The sequence below is a fragment of the Procambarus clarkii genome, chromosome 10 (genome assembly GCF_040958095.1).
Source record: "Procambarus clarkii isolate CNS0578487 chromosome 10, FALCON_Pclarkii_2.0, whole genome shotgun sequence".
NCBI lineage: Eukaryota > Metazoa > Arthropoda > Malacostraca > Decapoda > Cambaridae > Procambarus > Procambarus clarkii.
In genome coordinates, this window is record NC_091159.1 from 36,505,073 (window position 1) to 36,523,295 (window position 18,223).

General features: G+C 39.5%; 1 protein-coding gene across 6 annotated transcripts in view; it reads right to left on the reverse strand.

The window, feature by feature from the left end:
• Positions 1-8,205: 8,205 nt before the first annotated feature.
• The window catches only part of LOC123745543 (DNA repair protein RAD51 homolog 2), a 29,677-nt gene continuing 19,659 nt past the window's right edge, over positions 8,206-18,223 (reverse strand). For 5 of the 6 annotated variants that reach the window (XM_045726193.2, XM_045726163.1, XM_069321860.1 and 2 more), the window contains 4 exons: positions 16,671-16,773; positions 13,745-13,857; positions 10,886-10,964; positions 8,206-8,923 (listed from right to left, as the gene is read on the reverse strand). In XM_045726193.2, coding sequence (XP_045582149.1) covers positions 8,844-8,923; positions 10,886-10,964; positions 13,745-13,857; positions 16,671-16,773 — 375 coding nt within the window. In that variant the 3' untranslated portion in view covers positions 8,206-8,843. The remainder of the gene's footprint in view (positions 8,924-10,885; positions 10,965-13,744; positions 13,858-16,670; positions 16,774-18,223) is intronic. The other variant, XM_045726213.2, reaches the window with a different exon arrangement.

Here is an 18,223-nt window from a genome sequence, read left to right on the forward strand (position 1 = left end):
CCATTTCCCAACTTTTCTTTTCAACAGTACCTCTCCATCTTCATTCCCATTTCCCAACTTTTCTTTTTAGCTGAACCTCTCCATCTTCATTCCCATTTCCTAACTTTTCTTTTCACCTGAACCTCTCCATCTTCTTTCATTCCCATTTCCCAACTTTTCTTTTCACCTGTACCTCTCCATCTTCTTTCCCATTTCCTAACTTTTCTTTTCAGCTGAACCTCTCCATCTTCTTTCATTCCCATTTCCCAACTTTTCTTTTCGCCAGTACCTCTCCATCTTCATTCCCATTTCCCAACTTTTCTTTTCAGCTGAACCTCTCCATCTTCATTCCCATTTCCCAACTTTTCTTTTCAACTGAACCTCTCCATCTTCATTCCCATTTCCCAACTTTTCTTTTCAGCTGAACCTCTCCATCTTCTTTCCCATTTCCTAACTTTTCTTTTCAGCTGAACCTCTCCATCTTCTTTCCCATTTCCTAACTTTTCTTTTCACCAGTACCTCTCCATCTTCTTTCCCATTTCCTAACTTTTCTTTTCGCCAGTACCTCTCCATCTTCTTTCCCATTTCCTAACTTTTCTTTTCACCTGTACCTCTCCATCTTCTTTCATTCCCATTTCCCAACTTTTCTTTTCAACAGTACCTCTCCATCTTCATTCCCATTTCCCAACTTTTCTTTTTAGCTGAACCTCTCCATCTTCATTCCCATTTCCTAACTTTTCTTTTCACCTGAACCTCTCCATCTTCTTTCCCATTTCCCAACTTTTCTTTTCAACAGTACCTCTCCATCTTCATTCCCATTTCCCAACTTTTCTTTTTAGCTGAACCTCTCCATCTTCATTCCCATTTCCTAACTTTTCTTTTCACCTGAACCTCTCCATCTTCTTTCATTCCCATTTCCCAACTTTTCTTTTCACCTGTACCTCTCCATCTTCTTTCCCATTTCCTAACTTTTCTTTTCAGCTGAACCTCTCCATCTTCTTTCATTCCCATTTCCCAACTTTTCTTTTCGCCAGTACCTCTCCATCTTCATTCCCATTTCCCAACTTTTCTTTTCAGCTGAACCTCTCCATCTTCATTCCCATTTCCCAACTTTTCTTTTCAACTGAACCTCTCCATCTTCATTCCCATTTCCCAACTTTTCTTTTCAGCTGAACCTCTCCATCTTCTTTCCCATTTCCTAACTTTTCTTTTCAGCTGAACCTCTCCATCTTCTTTCCCATTTCCTAACTTTTCTTTTCACCAGTACCTCTCCATCTTCTTTCATTCCCATTTCCCAACTTTTCTTTTCACCTGAACCTCTCCATCTTCATTCATTCCCATTTCCCAACTTTTCTTTTCACCTGTACCTCTCCATCTTCTTTCCCATTTCCCAACTTTTCTTTTCACCTGTACCTCTCCATCTTCTTTCCCATTTCCTAACTTTTCTTTTCGCCAGTACCTCTCCATCTTCATTCCCATTTCCCAACTTTTCTTTTCAGCTGAACCTCTCCATCTTCATTCCCATTTCCCAACTTTTCTTTTCAGCTGAACCTCTCCATCTTCATTCCCATTTCCCAACTTTTCTTTTCAGCTGAACCTCTCCATCTTCTTTCATTCCCATTTCCCAACTTTTCCCTGCACCTGTACCTCTCCATCTTCTTTCCCATTTCCTAACTTTTCTTTTCGCCAGTACCTCTCCATCTTCATTCCCATTTCCCAACTTTTCTTTTCAGCTGAACCTCTCCATCTTCTTTCCCATTTCCTAACTTTTCTTTTCACCAGTACCTCTCCATCTTCTTTCATTCCCATTTCCTAACTTTTCTTTTCAGCTGAACCTCTCCATCTTCTTTCCCATTTCCCAACTTTTCTTTTCACCTGTACCTCTCCATCTTCATTCCCATTTCCCAACTTTTCTTTTCAGCTGAACCTCTCCATCTTCTTTCATTCCCATTTCCCAACTTTTCTTTTCACCTGTACCTCTCCATCTTCTTTCCCATTTCCTAACTTTTCTTTTCACCTGTACCTCTCCATCTTCTTTCCCATTTCCCAACTTTTCTTTTCAGCTGAACCTCTCCATCTTCTTTCATTCCCATTTCCCAACTTTTCCCTGCACCTGTACCTCTCCATCTTTTTTCCCATTTCCTAACTTTTCTTTTCAGCTGAACCTCTCCATCTTCTTTCCCATTTCCTAACTTTTCTTTTCACCTGTACCTCTCCATCTTCTTTCCCATTTCCTAACTTTTCTTTTCGCCAGTACCTCTCCATCTTCATTCCCATTTCCCAACTTTTCTTTTCAGCTGAACCTCTCCATCTTCTTTCCCATTTCCTAACTTTTCTTTTCACCTGTACCTCTCCATCTTCTTTCATTCCCATTTCCCAACTTTTCCCTGCACCTGTACCTCTCCATCTTCTTTCCCATTTCCTAACTTTTCTTTTCACCTGTACCTCTCCATCTTCTTTCATTCCCATTTCCCAACTTTTCTTTTCAACAGTACCTCTCCATCTTCATTCCCATTTCCCAACTTTTCTTTTTAGCTGAACCTCTCCATCTTCATTCCCATTTCCTAACTTTTCTTTTCACCTGAACCTCTCCATCTTCTTTCCCATTTCCCAACTTTTCTTTTCAACAGTACCTCTCCATCTTCATTCCCATTTCCCAACTTTTCTTTTTAGCTGAACCTCTCCATCTTCATTCCCATTTCCTAACTTTTCTTTTCACCTGAACCTCTCCATCTTCTTTCATTCCCATTTCCCAACTTTTCTTTTCACCTGTACCTCTCCATCTTCTTTCCCATTTCCTAACTTTTCTTTTCAGCTGAACCTCTCCATCTTCTTTCATTCCCATTTCCCAACTTTTCTTTTCGCCAGTACCTCTCCATCTTCATTCCCATTTCCCAACTTTTCTTTTCAGCTGAACCTCTCCATCTTCATTCCCATTTCCCAACTTTTCTTTTCAACTGAACCTCTCCATCTTCATTCCCATTTCCCAACTTTTCTTTTCAGCTGAACCTCTCCATCTTCTTTCCCATTTCCTAACTTTTCTTTTCAGCTGAACCTCTCCATCTTCTTTCCCATTTCCTAACTTTTCTTTTCACCAGTACCTCTCCATCTTCTTTCCCATTTCCTAACTTTTCTTTTCGCCAGTACCTCTCCATCTTCTTTCCCATTTCCTAACTTTTCTTTTCACCTGTACCTCTCCATCTTCTTTCATTCCCATTTCCCAACTTTTCTTTTCAACAGTACCTCTCCATCTTCATTCCCATTTCCCAACTTTTCTTTTTAGCTGAACCTCTCCATCTTCATTCCCATTTCCTAACTTTTCTTTTCACCTGAACCTCTCCATCTTCTTTCCCATTTCCCAACTTTTCTTTTCAACAGTACCTCTCCATCTTCATTCCCATTTCCCAACTTTTCTTTTTAGCTGAACCTCTCCATCTTCATTCCCATTTCCTAACTTTTCTTTTCACCTGAACCTCTCCATCTTCTTTCATTCCCATTTCCCAACTTTTCTTTTCACCTGTACCTCTCCATCTTCTTTCCCATTTCCTAACTTTTCTTTTCAGCTGAACCTCTCCATCTTCTTTCATTCCCATTTCCCAACTTTTCTTTTCGCCAGTACCTCTCCATCTTCATTCCCATTTCCCAACTTTTCTTTTCAGCTGAACCTCTCCATCTTCATTCCCATTTCCCAACTTTTCTTTTCAGCTGAACCTCTCCATCTTCTTTCATTCCCATTTCCCAACTTTTCTTTTCGCCAGTACCTCTCCATCTTCTTTCCCATTTCCTAACTTTTCTTTTCAGCTGAACCTCTCCATCTTCTTTCCCATTTCCTAACTTTTCTTTTCACCAGTACCTCTCCATCTTCTTTCATTCCCATTTCCCAACTTTTCTTTTCACCTGTACCTCTCCATCTTCTTTCCCATTTCCCAACTTTTCTTTTCACCTGTACCTCTCCATCTTCTTTCCCATTTCCTAACTTTTCTTTTCGCCAGTACCTCTCCATCTTCATTCCCATTTCCCAACTTTTCTTTTCAGCTGAACCTCTCCATCTTCATTCCCATTTCCCAACTTTTCTTTTCAGCTGAACCTCTCCATCTTCTTTCATTCCCATTTCCCAACTTTTCCCTGCACCTGTACCTCTCCATCTTCTTTCCCATTTCCTAACTTTTCTTTTCACCTGTACCTCTCCATCTTCTTTCCCATTTCCCAACTTTTCTTTTCAACAGTACCTCTCCATCTTCATTCCCATTTCCCAACTTTTCTTTTCACCTGCACCTCTCCATCTTCTTTCCCATTTCCCACCTTTTCTTTTCAGCTGAACCTCTCCATCTTCTTTCCCATTTCCTAACTTTTCTTTTCAGCTGAACCTCTCCATCTTCTTTCATTCCCATTTCCCAACTTTTCTTTTCACCTGTACCTCTCCATCTTCTTTCCCATTTCCCAACTTTTCTTTTCACCTGTACCTCTCCATCTTCTTTCCCATTTCCCAACTTTTCTTTTCAGCTGAACCTCTCCATCTTCATTCCCATTTCCCAACTTTTCTTTTCAGCTGAACCTCTCCATCTTCTTTCCCATTTCCTAACTTTTCTTTTCAGCTGAACCTTTCCATCTTCTTTCCCATTCCTAACTTTTCTTTTCACCTGTACCTCTCCATCTTCTTTCCCATTTCCCACCTTTTCTTTTCAGCTGAACCTCTCCATCTTCTTTCCCATTTCCTAACTTTTCTTTTCAGCTGAACCTCTCCATCTTCTTTCATTCCCATTTCCCAACTTTTCTTTTCACCTGTACCTCTCCATCTTCTTTCCCATTTCCCAACTTTTCTTTTCACCTGTACCTCTCCATCTTCTTTCCCATTTCCCAACTTTTCTTTTCAGCTGAACCTCTCCATCTTCATTCCCATTTCCCAACTTTTCTTTTCAGCTGAACCTCTCCATCTTCTTTCCCATTTCCTAACTTTTCTTTTCAGCTGAACCTCTCCATCTTCTTTCCCATTCCTAACTTTTCTTTTCACCTGTACCTCTCCATCTTCTTTCCCATTTCCTAACTTTTCTTTTCAGCTGAACCTCTCCATCTTCTTTCATTCCCATTTCCCAACTTTTCTTTTCACCTGTACCTCTCCATCTTCTTTCCCATTTCCCAACTTTTCTTTTCACCTGTACCTCTCCATCTTCTTTCCCATTTCCCAACTTTTCTTTTCAGCTGAACCTCTCCATCTTCATTCCCATTTCCCAACTTTTCTTTTCAGCTGAACCTCTCCATCTTCTTTCCCATTTCCTAACTTTTCTTTTCAGCTGAACCTCTCCATCTTCTTTCCCATTCCTAACTTTTCTTTTCACCTGTACCTCTCCATCTTCTTTCCCATTTCCTAACTTTTCTTTTCGCCAGTACCTCTCCATCTTCATTCCCATTTCCCAACTTTTCTTTTCAGCTGAACCTCTCCATCTTCTTTCCCATTTCCTAACTTTTCTTTTCACCAGTACCTCTCCATCTTCATTCCCATTTCCCAACTTTTCTTTTTAGCTGAACCTCTCCATCTTTCCCATTTCCTAACTTTTCTTTTCACCTGAACCTCTCCATCTTCATTCCCATTTCCTAACTTTTCTTTTCAGCTGAACCTCTCCATCTTCTTTCATTCCCATTTCCCAACTTTTCTTTTCACCAGTACCTCTCCATCTTCATTCCCATTTCCCAACTTTTCTTTTCGGCTGAACCTCTCCATCTTCTTTCCCATTTCCTAACTTTTCTTTTCACCAGTACCTCTCCATCTTCTTTCCCATTTCTTAACTTTTCTTTTCACCTGTACCTCTCCATCTTCTTTCCCATTTCCTAACTTTTCTTTTCAGCTGAACCTCTCCATCTTCTTTCCCATTTCCTAACTTTTCTTTTCACCAGTACCTCTCCATCTTCTTTCATTCCCATTTCCCAACTTTTCTTTTCAGCTGAACCTCTCCATCTTCTTTCCCATTTCCCAACTTTTCTTTTCACCTGTACCTCTCCATCTTCTTTCATTCCCATTTCCCAACTTTTCTTTTCGCCAGTACCTCTCCATCTTCATTCCCATTTCCCAACTTTTCTTTTCACCTGTACCTCTCCATCTTCATTCCCATTTCCCAACTTTTCTTTTCACCTGTACCTCTCCATCTTCTTTCCCATTTCCTAACTTTTCTTTTCACCTGTACCTCTCCATCTTCTTTCATTCCCATTTCCCAACTTTTCTTTTCAGCTGAACCTCTCCATCTTCTTTCATTCCCATTTCCCAACTTTTCTTTTCACCTGTACCTCTCCATCTTCTTTCCCATTTCCTAACTTTTCTTTTCGCCAGTACCTCTCCATCTTCATTCCCATTTCCCAACTTTTCTTTTCACCTGTACCTCTCCATCTTCATTCCCATTTCCCAACTTTTCTTTTCACTAGTACCTCTCCATCTTCTTTCCCATTTCCCAACTTTTCTTTTCAGCTGAACCTCTCCATCTTCTTTCCCATTTCCTAACTTTTCTTTTCACCAGTACCTCTCCATCTTCTTTCATTCCCATTTCCTAACTTTTCTTTTCAGCTGAACCTCTCCATCTTCTTTCTTTCCCATTTCCTAACTTTTCTTTTCAGCTGAACCTCTCCATCTTCTTTCATTCCCATTTCCCAACTTTTCTTTTCACCTGTACCTCTCCATCTTCTCTACCATTTCCTAACTTTTCTTTTCACCAGTACCTCTCCGTCTTCTTTCCCATTTCCTAACTTTTCTTTTCGCCAGTACCTCTCCACCTTCTTTTATTCCCATTTCCTAACTTTTCCCTGCACCTGTACCTCTCCGTCTTCTTTCCCATTTCCTAACTTTTCTTTTCGCCAGTACCTCTCCATCTTCATTCCCATTTCCCAACTTTTCCCTGCACCAGTACCTCTCCAGCTTCTTTCCCATTACCTAACTTTTCTTTTCAGCTGAACCTCTCCATCTTCTTTCATTCCCATTTCCTAACTTTTCTTTTCACCTGTACCTCTCCATCTTCTTTCATTCCCATTTCCCAACTTTTCTTTTCAGCTGAACCTCTCCATCTTCTTTTATTCCCATTTCCCAACTTTTCCCTGCACCTGTACCTCTCCATCTTCTTTCCCATTTCCTAACTTTTCTTTTCACCTGTACCTCTCCATCTTCTTTCATTCCCATTTCCCAACTTTTCTTTTCAGCTGAACCTCTCCATCTTTCCCATTTCCCAACTTTTCTTTTCAGCTGAACCTCTCCATCTTTCCCATTTCCCAACTTTTCTTTTCAACAGTACCTCTCCATCTTCATTCCCATTTCCCAACTTTTCTTTTCAGCTGAACCTCTCCATCTTCCTTCCCATTTCCTAACTTTTCTTTTCAGCTGAACCTCTCCATCTTCTTTCCCATTTCCTAACTTTTCTTTTCACCAGTACCTCTCCATCTTCTTTCATTCCCATTTCCTAACTTTTCTTTTCAGCTGAACCTCTCCATCTTCCTTCCCATTTCCTAACTTTTCTTTTCAGCTGAACCTCTCCATCTTCTTTCCCATTTCCTAACTTTTCTTTTCACCAGTACCTCTCCATCTTCTTTCATTCCCATTTCCTAACTTTTCTTTTCACCTGTACCTCTCCATCTTCTTTCATTCCTATTTCCCAACTTTTCTTTTCACCTGTACCTCTCCATCTTCTTTCATTCCCATTTCCCAACTTTTCCCTGCACCTGTACCTCTCCATCTTCTTTCATTCCCATTTCCTAACTTTTCTTTTCACCTGTACCTCTCCATCTTCTTTCACTCCCATTTCCCAACTTTTCTTTTCAGCTGAACCTCTCCATCTTCTTTCATTCCCATTTCCCAACTTTTCTTTTCACCTGTACCTCTCCATCTTTGATTCCCATTTCCTAACTTTTCTTTTCAGCTGAACCTCTCCATCTTCTTTCCCATTTCCTAACTTTTCTTTTCACCTGTACCTCTCCATCTTCTTTCATTCCCATTTCCCAACTTTTCCCTGCACCTGTACCTCGGCATCTTCTTGCATTCCCATTTCCTAACTTTTCTTTTCACCAGTACCTCTCCATCTTCTTAAATTTTTATTACCCAAGTTTTCCTTCACCTGTGCTTCTCCTTTTTAAATTCCCATTTCGTAGGTTTTTCCTTCACATGTATCTAATTAAATTCTCATTTCATAACTTTTCCTTTGCCACCTGTCTATCTTCTGTTGTTTGTTCAACAAGGTAAATAAAACTAACACAATATTTTTTATTAGAGTAGTATTTAATGGGTACAGTATATAATATGATAATGCATTTTTATTGTGTACAAGAAAAAAAAGACACGAAGGCAAACGCCTCCTGGAGGCATCACCTTTTGTAACGAATCTATCACCGCATCGAGCCTGGGTTAGTCCCATATGGTTCACCGAAACGTGATTGCACTGTACTGAAAAGTTCTGTACCTGGTTCAGAGGCTTGAATACCAACATAAGAATATACTCTTCCTCATTCAAGGAATACAATTCAAGGAATTTTTTGTACATTTTTCACTTTAGTAATTTAACAAGCTAATTTTGTAGATTCACACTTACTTGGACTATTTTGTAATCATTTTATCTATTATCATTGCTAATGCGGTACTCATTATTAATACTCATTAAAAAGGTATTACAAAATAAAACTTATAATATTTGTATTATAAAAATAATAAAAATATTCTCACAATTTTATAATAATAATACACAATTACCTTTGTAATTTCTCCATGCCATACTGATTTTATGTCTTAAATACTCTAGTATGAAAGTTGTGGTTGGTGTTTACTAGCTTTAGCTGCTAACTAAAACACAAGAGATATGATTCAAAAACAATGTACATTGCAAAACTATAACACAGACCTAAAGAATAATTCCTTGTTGAACCTTGATTTTATGAAGACCTGGATCTGATCCAGAGTATGAATAAAAACCTTCATGTTCTGTGGAAGAAACAAAAATTAATGTTATAACCAAAAGAAAGAACATTTTTAGATAGAACATTCTACAGGCAGAAGGTTGATTTCTTGTGTTAATTAATTTAGCATTAATTTTGTAATTTGCATTAGTGTTTAGTAATTTAGTAATTTGTACTTTCATGTACATGTATTTATGTTCTTGGTCATGTATTTAACCTTTAAACCGCGCTAAACATACATATACGATTTGATATAACTAAAGTTTAGAAAACTTGCACAAACACTTTCCAATTTTTTTTGTGCATAGTTAACTAATGCTCCAACTTTGTCTAAATGATCACAACGTAACTTTAAAAACAAGAGAATCAAAATAATTTTAAAATTGAATATTGAAAATTTCAGATTTTCAAATCAGGATAAAAAATGTAAACTATCACCAATTCTTCATTTGGTGTTCTTATTCTCTTAGAATAGCATATGATTTTCATTTTCATCAAATTAGAATATGGGTTTACAGTATAGTTTACTGTAAAAAAAATCAGCATTGAATGTAATGAAACGCCATTTTCTGGGTGAGTCCTGGAGGCTCCCTGGAGCTATCCAGGCTGATAGGGATGGTCCTAACTTTTTGCATCAGTCAATGTGAGTGGAGTTCTAGGCCTACCGGGGACCACAGCCAGAACCTGGCCCCCTCAGAGAGGCCCAAGGAGCAATGGCCCATAGAAATGCACATGTGATTTTGGAGCATTCTATATCTGCCATCGATCGAGACAGGTACCCAGAAAGGTAAGCACCTCGAAACAAACCCCTATTCAGGTGAAACCAACTAAAGTAATCAAACAAATGGACAGAACTCCCCCAAATGAAAACAAGTAAACGAGCATGACGTCACATGAACCGCGCCGCATGTCTGAGCAGCTCCCCCATCCAAACGGGAGGGGGGATGGGTTAGTGGTAAGGTTCAACTTATAAAAACACATGTGAGGATGACCATAGGGGAAAAACAAGAGATCATTTGCAAACATGAAAATGGTATGAGGGTTGTTGATGTAGAGTAGAGGATGTCCCTTCCTCATTTATTACGAAAATGTGTGCAGTATGGGAAGAATTGCAAAGTTTTGCTGAAAAGTGTCACCCAAATCAAGTTGTAGCAGGCCATTGTGTTAACCTTTTTAATGACAATGTGATGTCTTACTTCAGACAAGTGTTACAACGTAGGGAAAAACAAGTGTCGCTAGACAAGATTTTAGTGAGAAAAATAAGCAGTGAGTCACAAGCAGGTCCTAGTAGTATGCAAGCAAACTGCAGGAGAGAGAGTACCCCAGAAAAGTCATCACTGCCTGATGTTATAATGGAAGGGGACTTTCCTACCAAACACTTACACCTCTCCCCCTCACTGTCTTCCATACGCCAACAAGAGTCCTCATGTATGTATGTTTGTAATGTAATGTAATGTATGTATGTATTCAAATTCAAATGTTTATTCAGGTAAAGTACATACATACAAGGGGTGATACAAATATTGATGAATTTATAGATAGAGCTAGTACATACAATGCCTAAAGCCACTATTACACAAAGCGTTTTGGGCAGTACTGTATGTATGGATGTAAGACATACTGTACATACATACAGTACTGTTCATTTTGACTCACGACCCGTCTCTGGGAACAGATTAAATTTATAAGTCGAGGCCCCACTGTATCTGTCAAACCTTCTGTACACAAAGATGACAAAAATCAATTGAAGTGGAATGCTTAGCTCAGATGCACATTCTCTCAGAACCCTGGATGAAACTTCATCTAGGCCAACTGCTTTGTTCTTGCTTAGCTCCCTGAGCATTTTTTTTCTACTTCATTTCGAGACACCTCTATGTACTCTATGTTATTCTCTGAAAACTTATTTGTGCACCATCATACTTTAGAACTGTTCGTTTAATGTTTCACACATTTCATGTATTGTATGTATTAACGAAAAGCATTTTACCTTCTATATTGATCCCTCTCTCTCCAATGGTGTAGTTGAAGGTAGCAAATGGTGCAATTGGAGACTTTGCAATGATAAGCTGTTGAAAAAATTACAAATTACTATGGAAACATTTTACAATCACTGCTCATTTTCATGAATGTTAGAATTACTGTATTATACTAATGTACTTCACTAAGAAATTTTAATACTGTACAATTTTTTAAACTCGACTAAAATAAGTCAGTGATCAAGAAAAGCACTTCTCTAGCTTTAAGACATTTAAAACTGTATTCACAAAACACATGGAGAGTGCTTGATTGACTGGCAATAATTCTTTAGGTTCTGTTGTAACGGGGGCCAGCCTTTAACCTCACTTACTGGTTAAATGCTTGTCATTATTAAGTAAATCTACAGACAAGAGTTCCGCTGTGTAACCTTCAGATCAACTCCTCGAGATCTATAATGTTCGATCGTTTAGATATCACGGCTCGAGGATACTGTACCTCTCGATGCTATACTGCAAGCTCTGACTTACGCCGTCATCACCTGCTACCTTCTACCCACTGAGTAATTCCCCCAAATGACCGTGAAGCAGGATACTGTCAATTAGGCATAAATCTCGAAAATGGATCCCCAGTTATCAGGAAAGGAGGTATAAGATTTACGTTAAGTGTGGACTTAAATCAAAGTAAAAAGGATGATCTGAGGTATTAAATAACTGCTTGCAGGCTTAGAGAGGGAGCCTAGTCTCACGCATGGGGCTTGAGCCCAACAACCATGTAAAATAAACGTTTGGGGAAAAATTCCGCTAAACATCATACATTCTAAAAAAAATTATCAACAAAGATTATCAAAGAAAATACAAATTAATAAAACCTTATCTGAACACTTCCTAACTGAATATTTTCCTGAGGCAATTCGTAATTGACTACAACAAATAATGTGGATTCTACATTGCAATAACTCAGACAGAACAATTACCTTAAATACCACAGCCAGGCCCGTTGTTCAGCCCTGTCTCTGGAAAGAGATGTTGACCTCCCAGGATGTCTCAACCCACACTGATCCATCTCCCCCACTGACCCTAGCTCAGTTGCCAAATTAATCTTTGAAGATTACTAACTAAATCCTGTATTCGTCACTGAAGGTGACTTATTATTTCAAAACAATTGGGAATTATCTAGATGCTCAAGCCAGGCTAATTACAATATTCAATAGTACTTGCATCTCACTAATTTTCATGAATTAACAAGCAAGCTGGGAGATACATATTTTCCAAGTGCGAGATATACTATTCTTACTGAAGTCACATGCTTCTTTTGCTATCATACGAGGCTTATTCTTTATTCTTAATTGACATTAATTTTAACATAATTACTTAACCCACGATTGATTCTTCCTTATATTTGTTTAAAGCCTGAATTATTCTCCCAGTTTGATGACTCGACACAGGATGTAATTGGTGCTACCGTTTCTACACATGAGTCTAATCCCTTTGGGGAGAGATGACCCTAGCCTGCCAGTCAGGTCACTACCAACTCCCTCTCTATTTTTACAAAGGCGTATCCTCCCTACTAATGAAATGACAACGCTTAATGTTAGCTCTATGGTCTTTCTATATTAATAGTCCTACTGTTACACTGTAACAAGAACTTAATGTTGTTAACCCTTAATGAGTGGTCATCATCACATGTTGATCCCCTGGGGTAATGTGGTTAAAATCATATGTTGATTTTTGTTACTATAGTCTGGTTTCCGTGCCTTGATGTTAACCCTCGTGTTGCACAAATTGTATTTATACAATTTGAGTAAATGTCGCTGAACTGTGCACATCACATATATACAATTGAGGGTGCCGCACACGATTTAAATGACCCGGAGCTACACGGGGGTTCACATCAGCTTCCTCAGGGCTCTAGTAAACAGATGCCATTTAAAAAAAACAAACAAATTGTGCGTAACATTCCCGGGTGTGAGAGCCTCAGTACTGAGTGAGCAACCAAGGTACGATAGGCCTTGATGCATTGCACAGAGATCGGAAGGAATTATTGACACACAATATAGAGGGAGTTTTCAGGGGAAAGCGCCAAGCCATTACAACTATATAGCACTGGGAAGGAGTCAGGATAAGGATTTGGGGATGGGACGGGGGAAGGAAGGAACGGTGCCCAACCACTTGGAAGGTCGGGAATTAGAGACGCTGCATTGAAGGCCTCTCGAGCCTTCAATGCATTAATAGCATTCAACACCACTAGGCGTTCAAATTTGTAAAATGTGCATCAACGTGTCTACGGACCCAATGACTTCCACCAGGTTCTCTTCTGATATGCAGGAAACCAGAAGAAACTTGGCTATTTGTTTTTTAGTACAGTATTTTCTTTATGTTTTTGCATGTAAATATATATCATTCTATAAAGAAATATTATTATTATAAATCATTATTATTATTACTATTAATATTATGAATTATTAATTTTCAAATGCAAAGGCAGAGTGGCACATTTGATGATTGCCACTTTATAAGGGTTAATGTCATATTATAAACACAATAATAATCCAACTTTTGGGGTTAGATGGCTCAATTTGGGTTAAATGCAGGCGATGAGTCACAATAACGTGGCTAAAGTATGTTGACCAGACCACACACTAGAAGGTGAAGGGATGACGACATTTCGGTCTGTCCTGGACCATTCTCAAGTCGATTCAAGTCGAAACGTTGGGTTAAATGTTTAATTAATTGAACATTTGTATGTTCCATTGGACAATATGCATTGAATACAATCTGTTTGGACCACCCAGGACTTTCTTAAATTAACAGTGTTTTTTGTTTTAGTGAACGAGTGAGGATCAAGTGTAATGATACAAGCACTTATTTACCTGTCTGGTTTTCGAGTCCTTAAACTGCAAAATGAAGCGAGTATTTACACAGTGTGTCCAGGTATTCCCTAAAGCTGGGGTCACGTGACGAGAAAATGTTCTCTCTCTTGAGCCTAGAAATTCAAAACAGATTAAGTGTCTGAATGGTACCTTGATAGAAAAAATTAAGACCAGCCTATCTACAACATTAATCTATATTAGAGATATCTTATTCCCTTAAAAAAAAAAACATGAAGAGTTGGATCTAATGAAGCAGCTTCCCTAAGAACTTAAATTGCTTTCAAGCACCACATACATTTGTAAGAGCACTTGAAACATAGCATTTGCAATTGACATTCTAATAAGCTGGTTTGATTATCTGCCAAGTGCTGAAGCACTCACCGAGACAAAATGTGGGTAGATTTATATCTGCTTTAGTAAGTATATCACAATAGAAAAAGAAAGAATATGACAATAATATTCAGTGAAAGGATAAAGTGGGGATGAAGAAAATTTAACAGATGGCACAATAGTGCAATATCGATAGCAAAAATGGAGTGAGGATTGTAATGAAACTTCCCCTTTTTGGACTTCAAACAGATAATCAGCAAAGTAAACAAATAGGATTTGTTTACTTTGCTGATTGGCTGTTTTAGCTTGTCTACCCTTCTGGTGACCTTTTCCTGGTTAAGGTAATCTCATATTCACTGCTCCTTGCGCCTCAATTCAGGGAGCCAGGTTTTGGCCTCCATCCCATCCTCCTGTTTTGTTAGTACTCATAATAACGACGAGAACCATAGTACAGTACAGGGGTACCTCGGTTTAAGAGTTTAATCCGAGTTTAATCCTTCCCTCCAGATGGTGGCCTTTTAGGCAGACTGCCCTGACTTACTTATATACAAGAAGGTACATTGGGTTTGTGAGAGTACATAATGTTGGTGTTCTGTAAACATCAGACTCATGTTGTTTACAAACTGTGACTGGTTGCTACCACAACTGTGAATGCCTAACAGCCTTTGACTGGTTATGACTGACTGACTGACTGACTGACTGACTGTCTGACTGACCAGTACAATTTGTATATGAAGTTTTTGAAAACAAGATCAAAGGGAATGAAACAAATGTCAATTAAAAGTCTTTTGCAAAGGCATCCAAGAAAGCTAGCATTGCCTCACCTGCACCCGACTCATCATATGTTGACCCAAATGTGTCAACATCTGAGGTTACCTTATCACTATTATTCTCGAATTCAGTCAACCCAACACCACCAACATCCACCACCACCACCTCTTCCATATAAATAACTATGCTCCATCAACAATGATCAACATACCAAGTGGATCAGAATTTCTCTTATTGGTGAGTGCAAACAAAATACTGTCGCACTGATGCTACGAACCTGTCAATTTTTTTCCCTACATTTCTTCCCCCCCCCCCCCCACATTTCTTGTTTATTTTTGTTCCTACAGTTCTTGTTTACGAACTTACACAGTAACCGGCGGGTCTCATCCCCGAGGTGTTCGCAAAGCACGTGGTCCTCTATAATTACATAATACAAATAAAATATTTTATTTATTACAGTATTACTGTATTGGCATTGAAAGTAGAATGTGATTATAGTTACACATAAGTTTTAAATACTGTATACTAAATTTATAACAAAATACCTGAATGACCAAACAACAAATGTACATTTACCCAAATTTACTCAAATTGACCTACAAATATGAAAATATAACAAATGCATTAAATATTTTTTACAGAAATATTGGCAATGAATGTAGAATGTGATTATACATAATTAAGTTGGAAATACAGTGGCACCTCGACTTACGATTGCCCCTACTTACGATAATTTCGAGTTACGATGTAAATTTCATCGAAAAATGCGACTCGACATCCGATGGTGTCGTCGACTTACGATATTTGTTGGTACACGTTCAGGTCGACCGAACGCGTGGTTCCCGGTCACGCAGCCGACCTGCCTCAATTTACTACAGCTGCACGCTTAGTGACGATCGCGCCTATAAGAAATTCTGCATTTGTGGTGATTTTTTGCATTTTGAACATTAAAGTAATTATTATATATCACGCCATGAGTCCCAGGAAAGTCAGTGGTAAGGCTTAACATATGAGATCTCATGTAAGGATGACCATAGAGCAGAAACAAGAGATCATTCGTAAATATGAAGATGGTGTGCTGGTTGTTGGACTGGCTAGGCAGTACAACAAATCTCAGTCAACAATATCCACCATACTGGCTAAGAAAAAGGACATTATGGGTGCTAAAGTAATGGATCATTACAGACAAATGTTAAAACACAGGGAAAACAAATGTCTCTTGACAAATTTGTAGTGAGACAAACAAGCACTGAACCACAACCAGGTCCTAGTGGTATTCAGGCAAAACGTAGGAGAGAGAGTACCTCAGAGAAAACATCACTGCCTGATGTGATAATGGAAGGGGACTCCCCATCCAAACAGTAACAACTCTCCTCCTCTCCTCTCATCACCATCTTCCATATGCCATCAAGAGTCCTCCATAAAGGTAAGATAAACTTAGGTACTGTATTGTAGTTAGAAAAAAACATTGTATTCAGTATAAAATGTATTTGTATGTTAATATTTTGGAGGGTGGGGAACGGATTACCTGTAATTCAATTCCCTTTATTTCTTATGGGAAAAATTGCTTCGACATACAATCCGTCTCTGGGAACGGATTAGCATCGTAAGTCGAGGCCCCATTGTATTGTATACTTATTTTATAACAATATACAGTATCTAAACACTAAAATGTATATTTACTCAAAATGGCCTACAATTACAAAAATAAAACCAATATACAGTACTGTATAATGTATTTTAATACATTTATATTGGTAATTAAAGTTAAACATAATTACACGTAAGTACTTATCATTTGGTGGGATCAGGAAGTTTACATTACCTGTATGTAGTTCTCCATCTTCCTCATCAAGCGAGTGTATCTCTTCAGTTACGTGAAGTTCTTTCTTGGCGACCTGTGTCGTTACCTGGTTAGTAACCACTACCTGATATGCAAGATATTTAATGTTTTAATTCTATGCTCACTGACTCATTTCATCAAATTAACAGTTGAAATTACAATTACTGGTGTGCTGATACCTGCCATATTACAGAATAACAATACCGATACTGTACTCCGACATTTTAAAAAGATTATTACTCCAATACCATCACAATTTTTTTTGTATATGTTACAAATTAATTAATAAACCAGCGTTGAATGAAATGAAACGCCATTTTCTGGGTGAGACCCAGAGGCTCCCCGGAGCTATCCAGGCTGATATGCTAATGTCAGACTTTGGCATCAGTCATGTGTATGGAGTTCTTTGGGCCTACCGGGGACCAAGGCCAGAACCCGGCCCTCTCAGAGAGGCAAGGGGAGCAATGGCCTATAGAAGCCCCCGTCTGGTTGGAAACATTCTATGTCTGCCATCGACCGGGTCAGGGACCCAGAAAGGTAAGCATCCCAAAACAAACCCGCTATTCTGGTGAAAATATTGCTACCAAAATCCGAACAAGTGGATAAAACTCCCCAAACAAAAACGAGCAAACTAGTATGACGTCACCCGTTACCACGCCGGCGTCTGTGCCTGAACCAAAGGGGCCACCACAAACCGAGGAGAAGAGAGAAAAAAGAACACTCTGTCCAATGACCAGGACGGCTCAGGTAATGCATGAGCAGGCGGGAGGTGAAACAATGCACGAGACAGCTTGTGAAACGGCGCAGAAGTAACATCAATACCGAAAGCAAGCTGAACGCACGATACGAGGCGAGTGTTAGGCATATGGAGACGGTCCTGAAACAACCAAGAGAGAAAGGACAACATCACCCTAACAGAAAGTGAAGTACAATGACGAAGACGCAAGAAGAAACGGAAGGACCGCCAGGAAACTTCACACTGCCACCGAGACGAAGCCCGCAGGTGGGACACTAATAAGGAAGCCACCTGATCACCATAGAGATGATGATAAACTCGAGTCAAAAATACCATACGTGAAGACTCAAGGAAAAGATTGAACTAGCCACGTGACGTTCTGGTCCGATCTGCTGGGAGAGGCGGAACCACGGGAAAACCTCCAGGTTTGGACACCGAGCAAGCAGCGTCTGAAACCACGGCCACCATGGGGCCAAGAGGACAACTCTCCCAGGAACCCCGACCTCAACCAGTCCTGCCGAAAAGCATCGAACCCGATGGCCTCGCAGTCGGGGAAGGGCGCCATATACAGGGGAAGGTGCCGCGCCCAAGCCTGACGTGAAGGGGGTCCACCTTAGGGCGTCCGAATGTTAGGCAAAGCCAACAGAAGGAGTCGGCGTCGACCGTCCATTCCCTGGAGAGGGGAACGAAACAAGACAGGCCATTGGCCAAGACGTTGGACACTCCCCGCACATGATCTGCCAGGAGAGCCATCCTCGAGAACTCAGCAGACGAGTCACCCGAAGCGACCAGCGCCAAA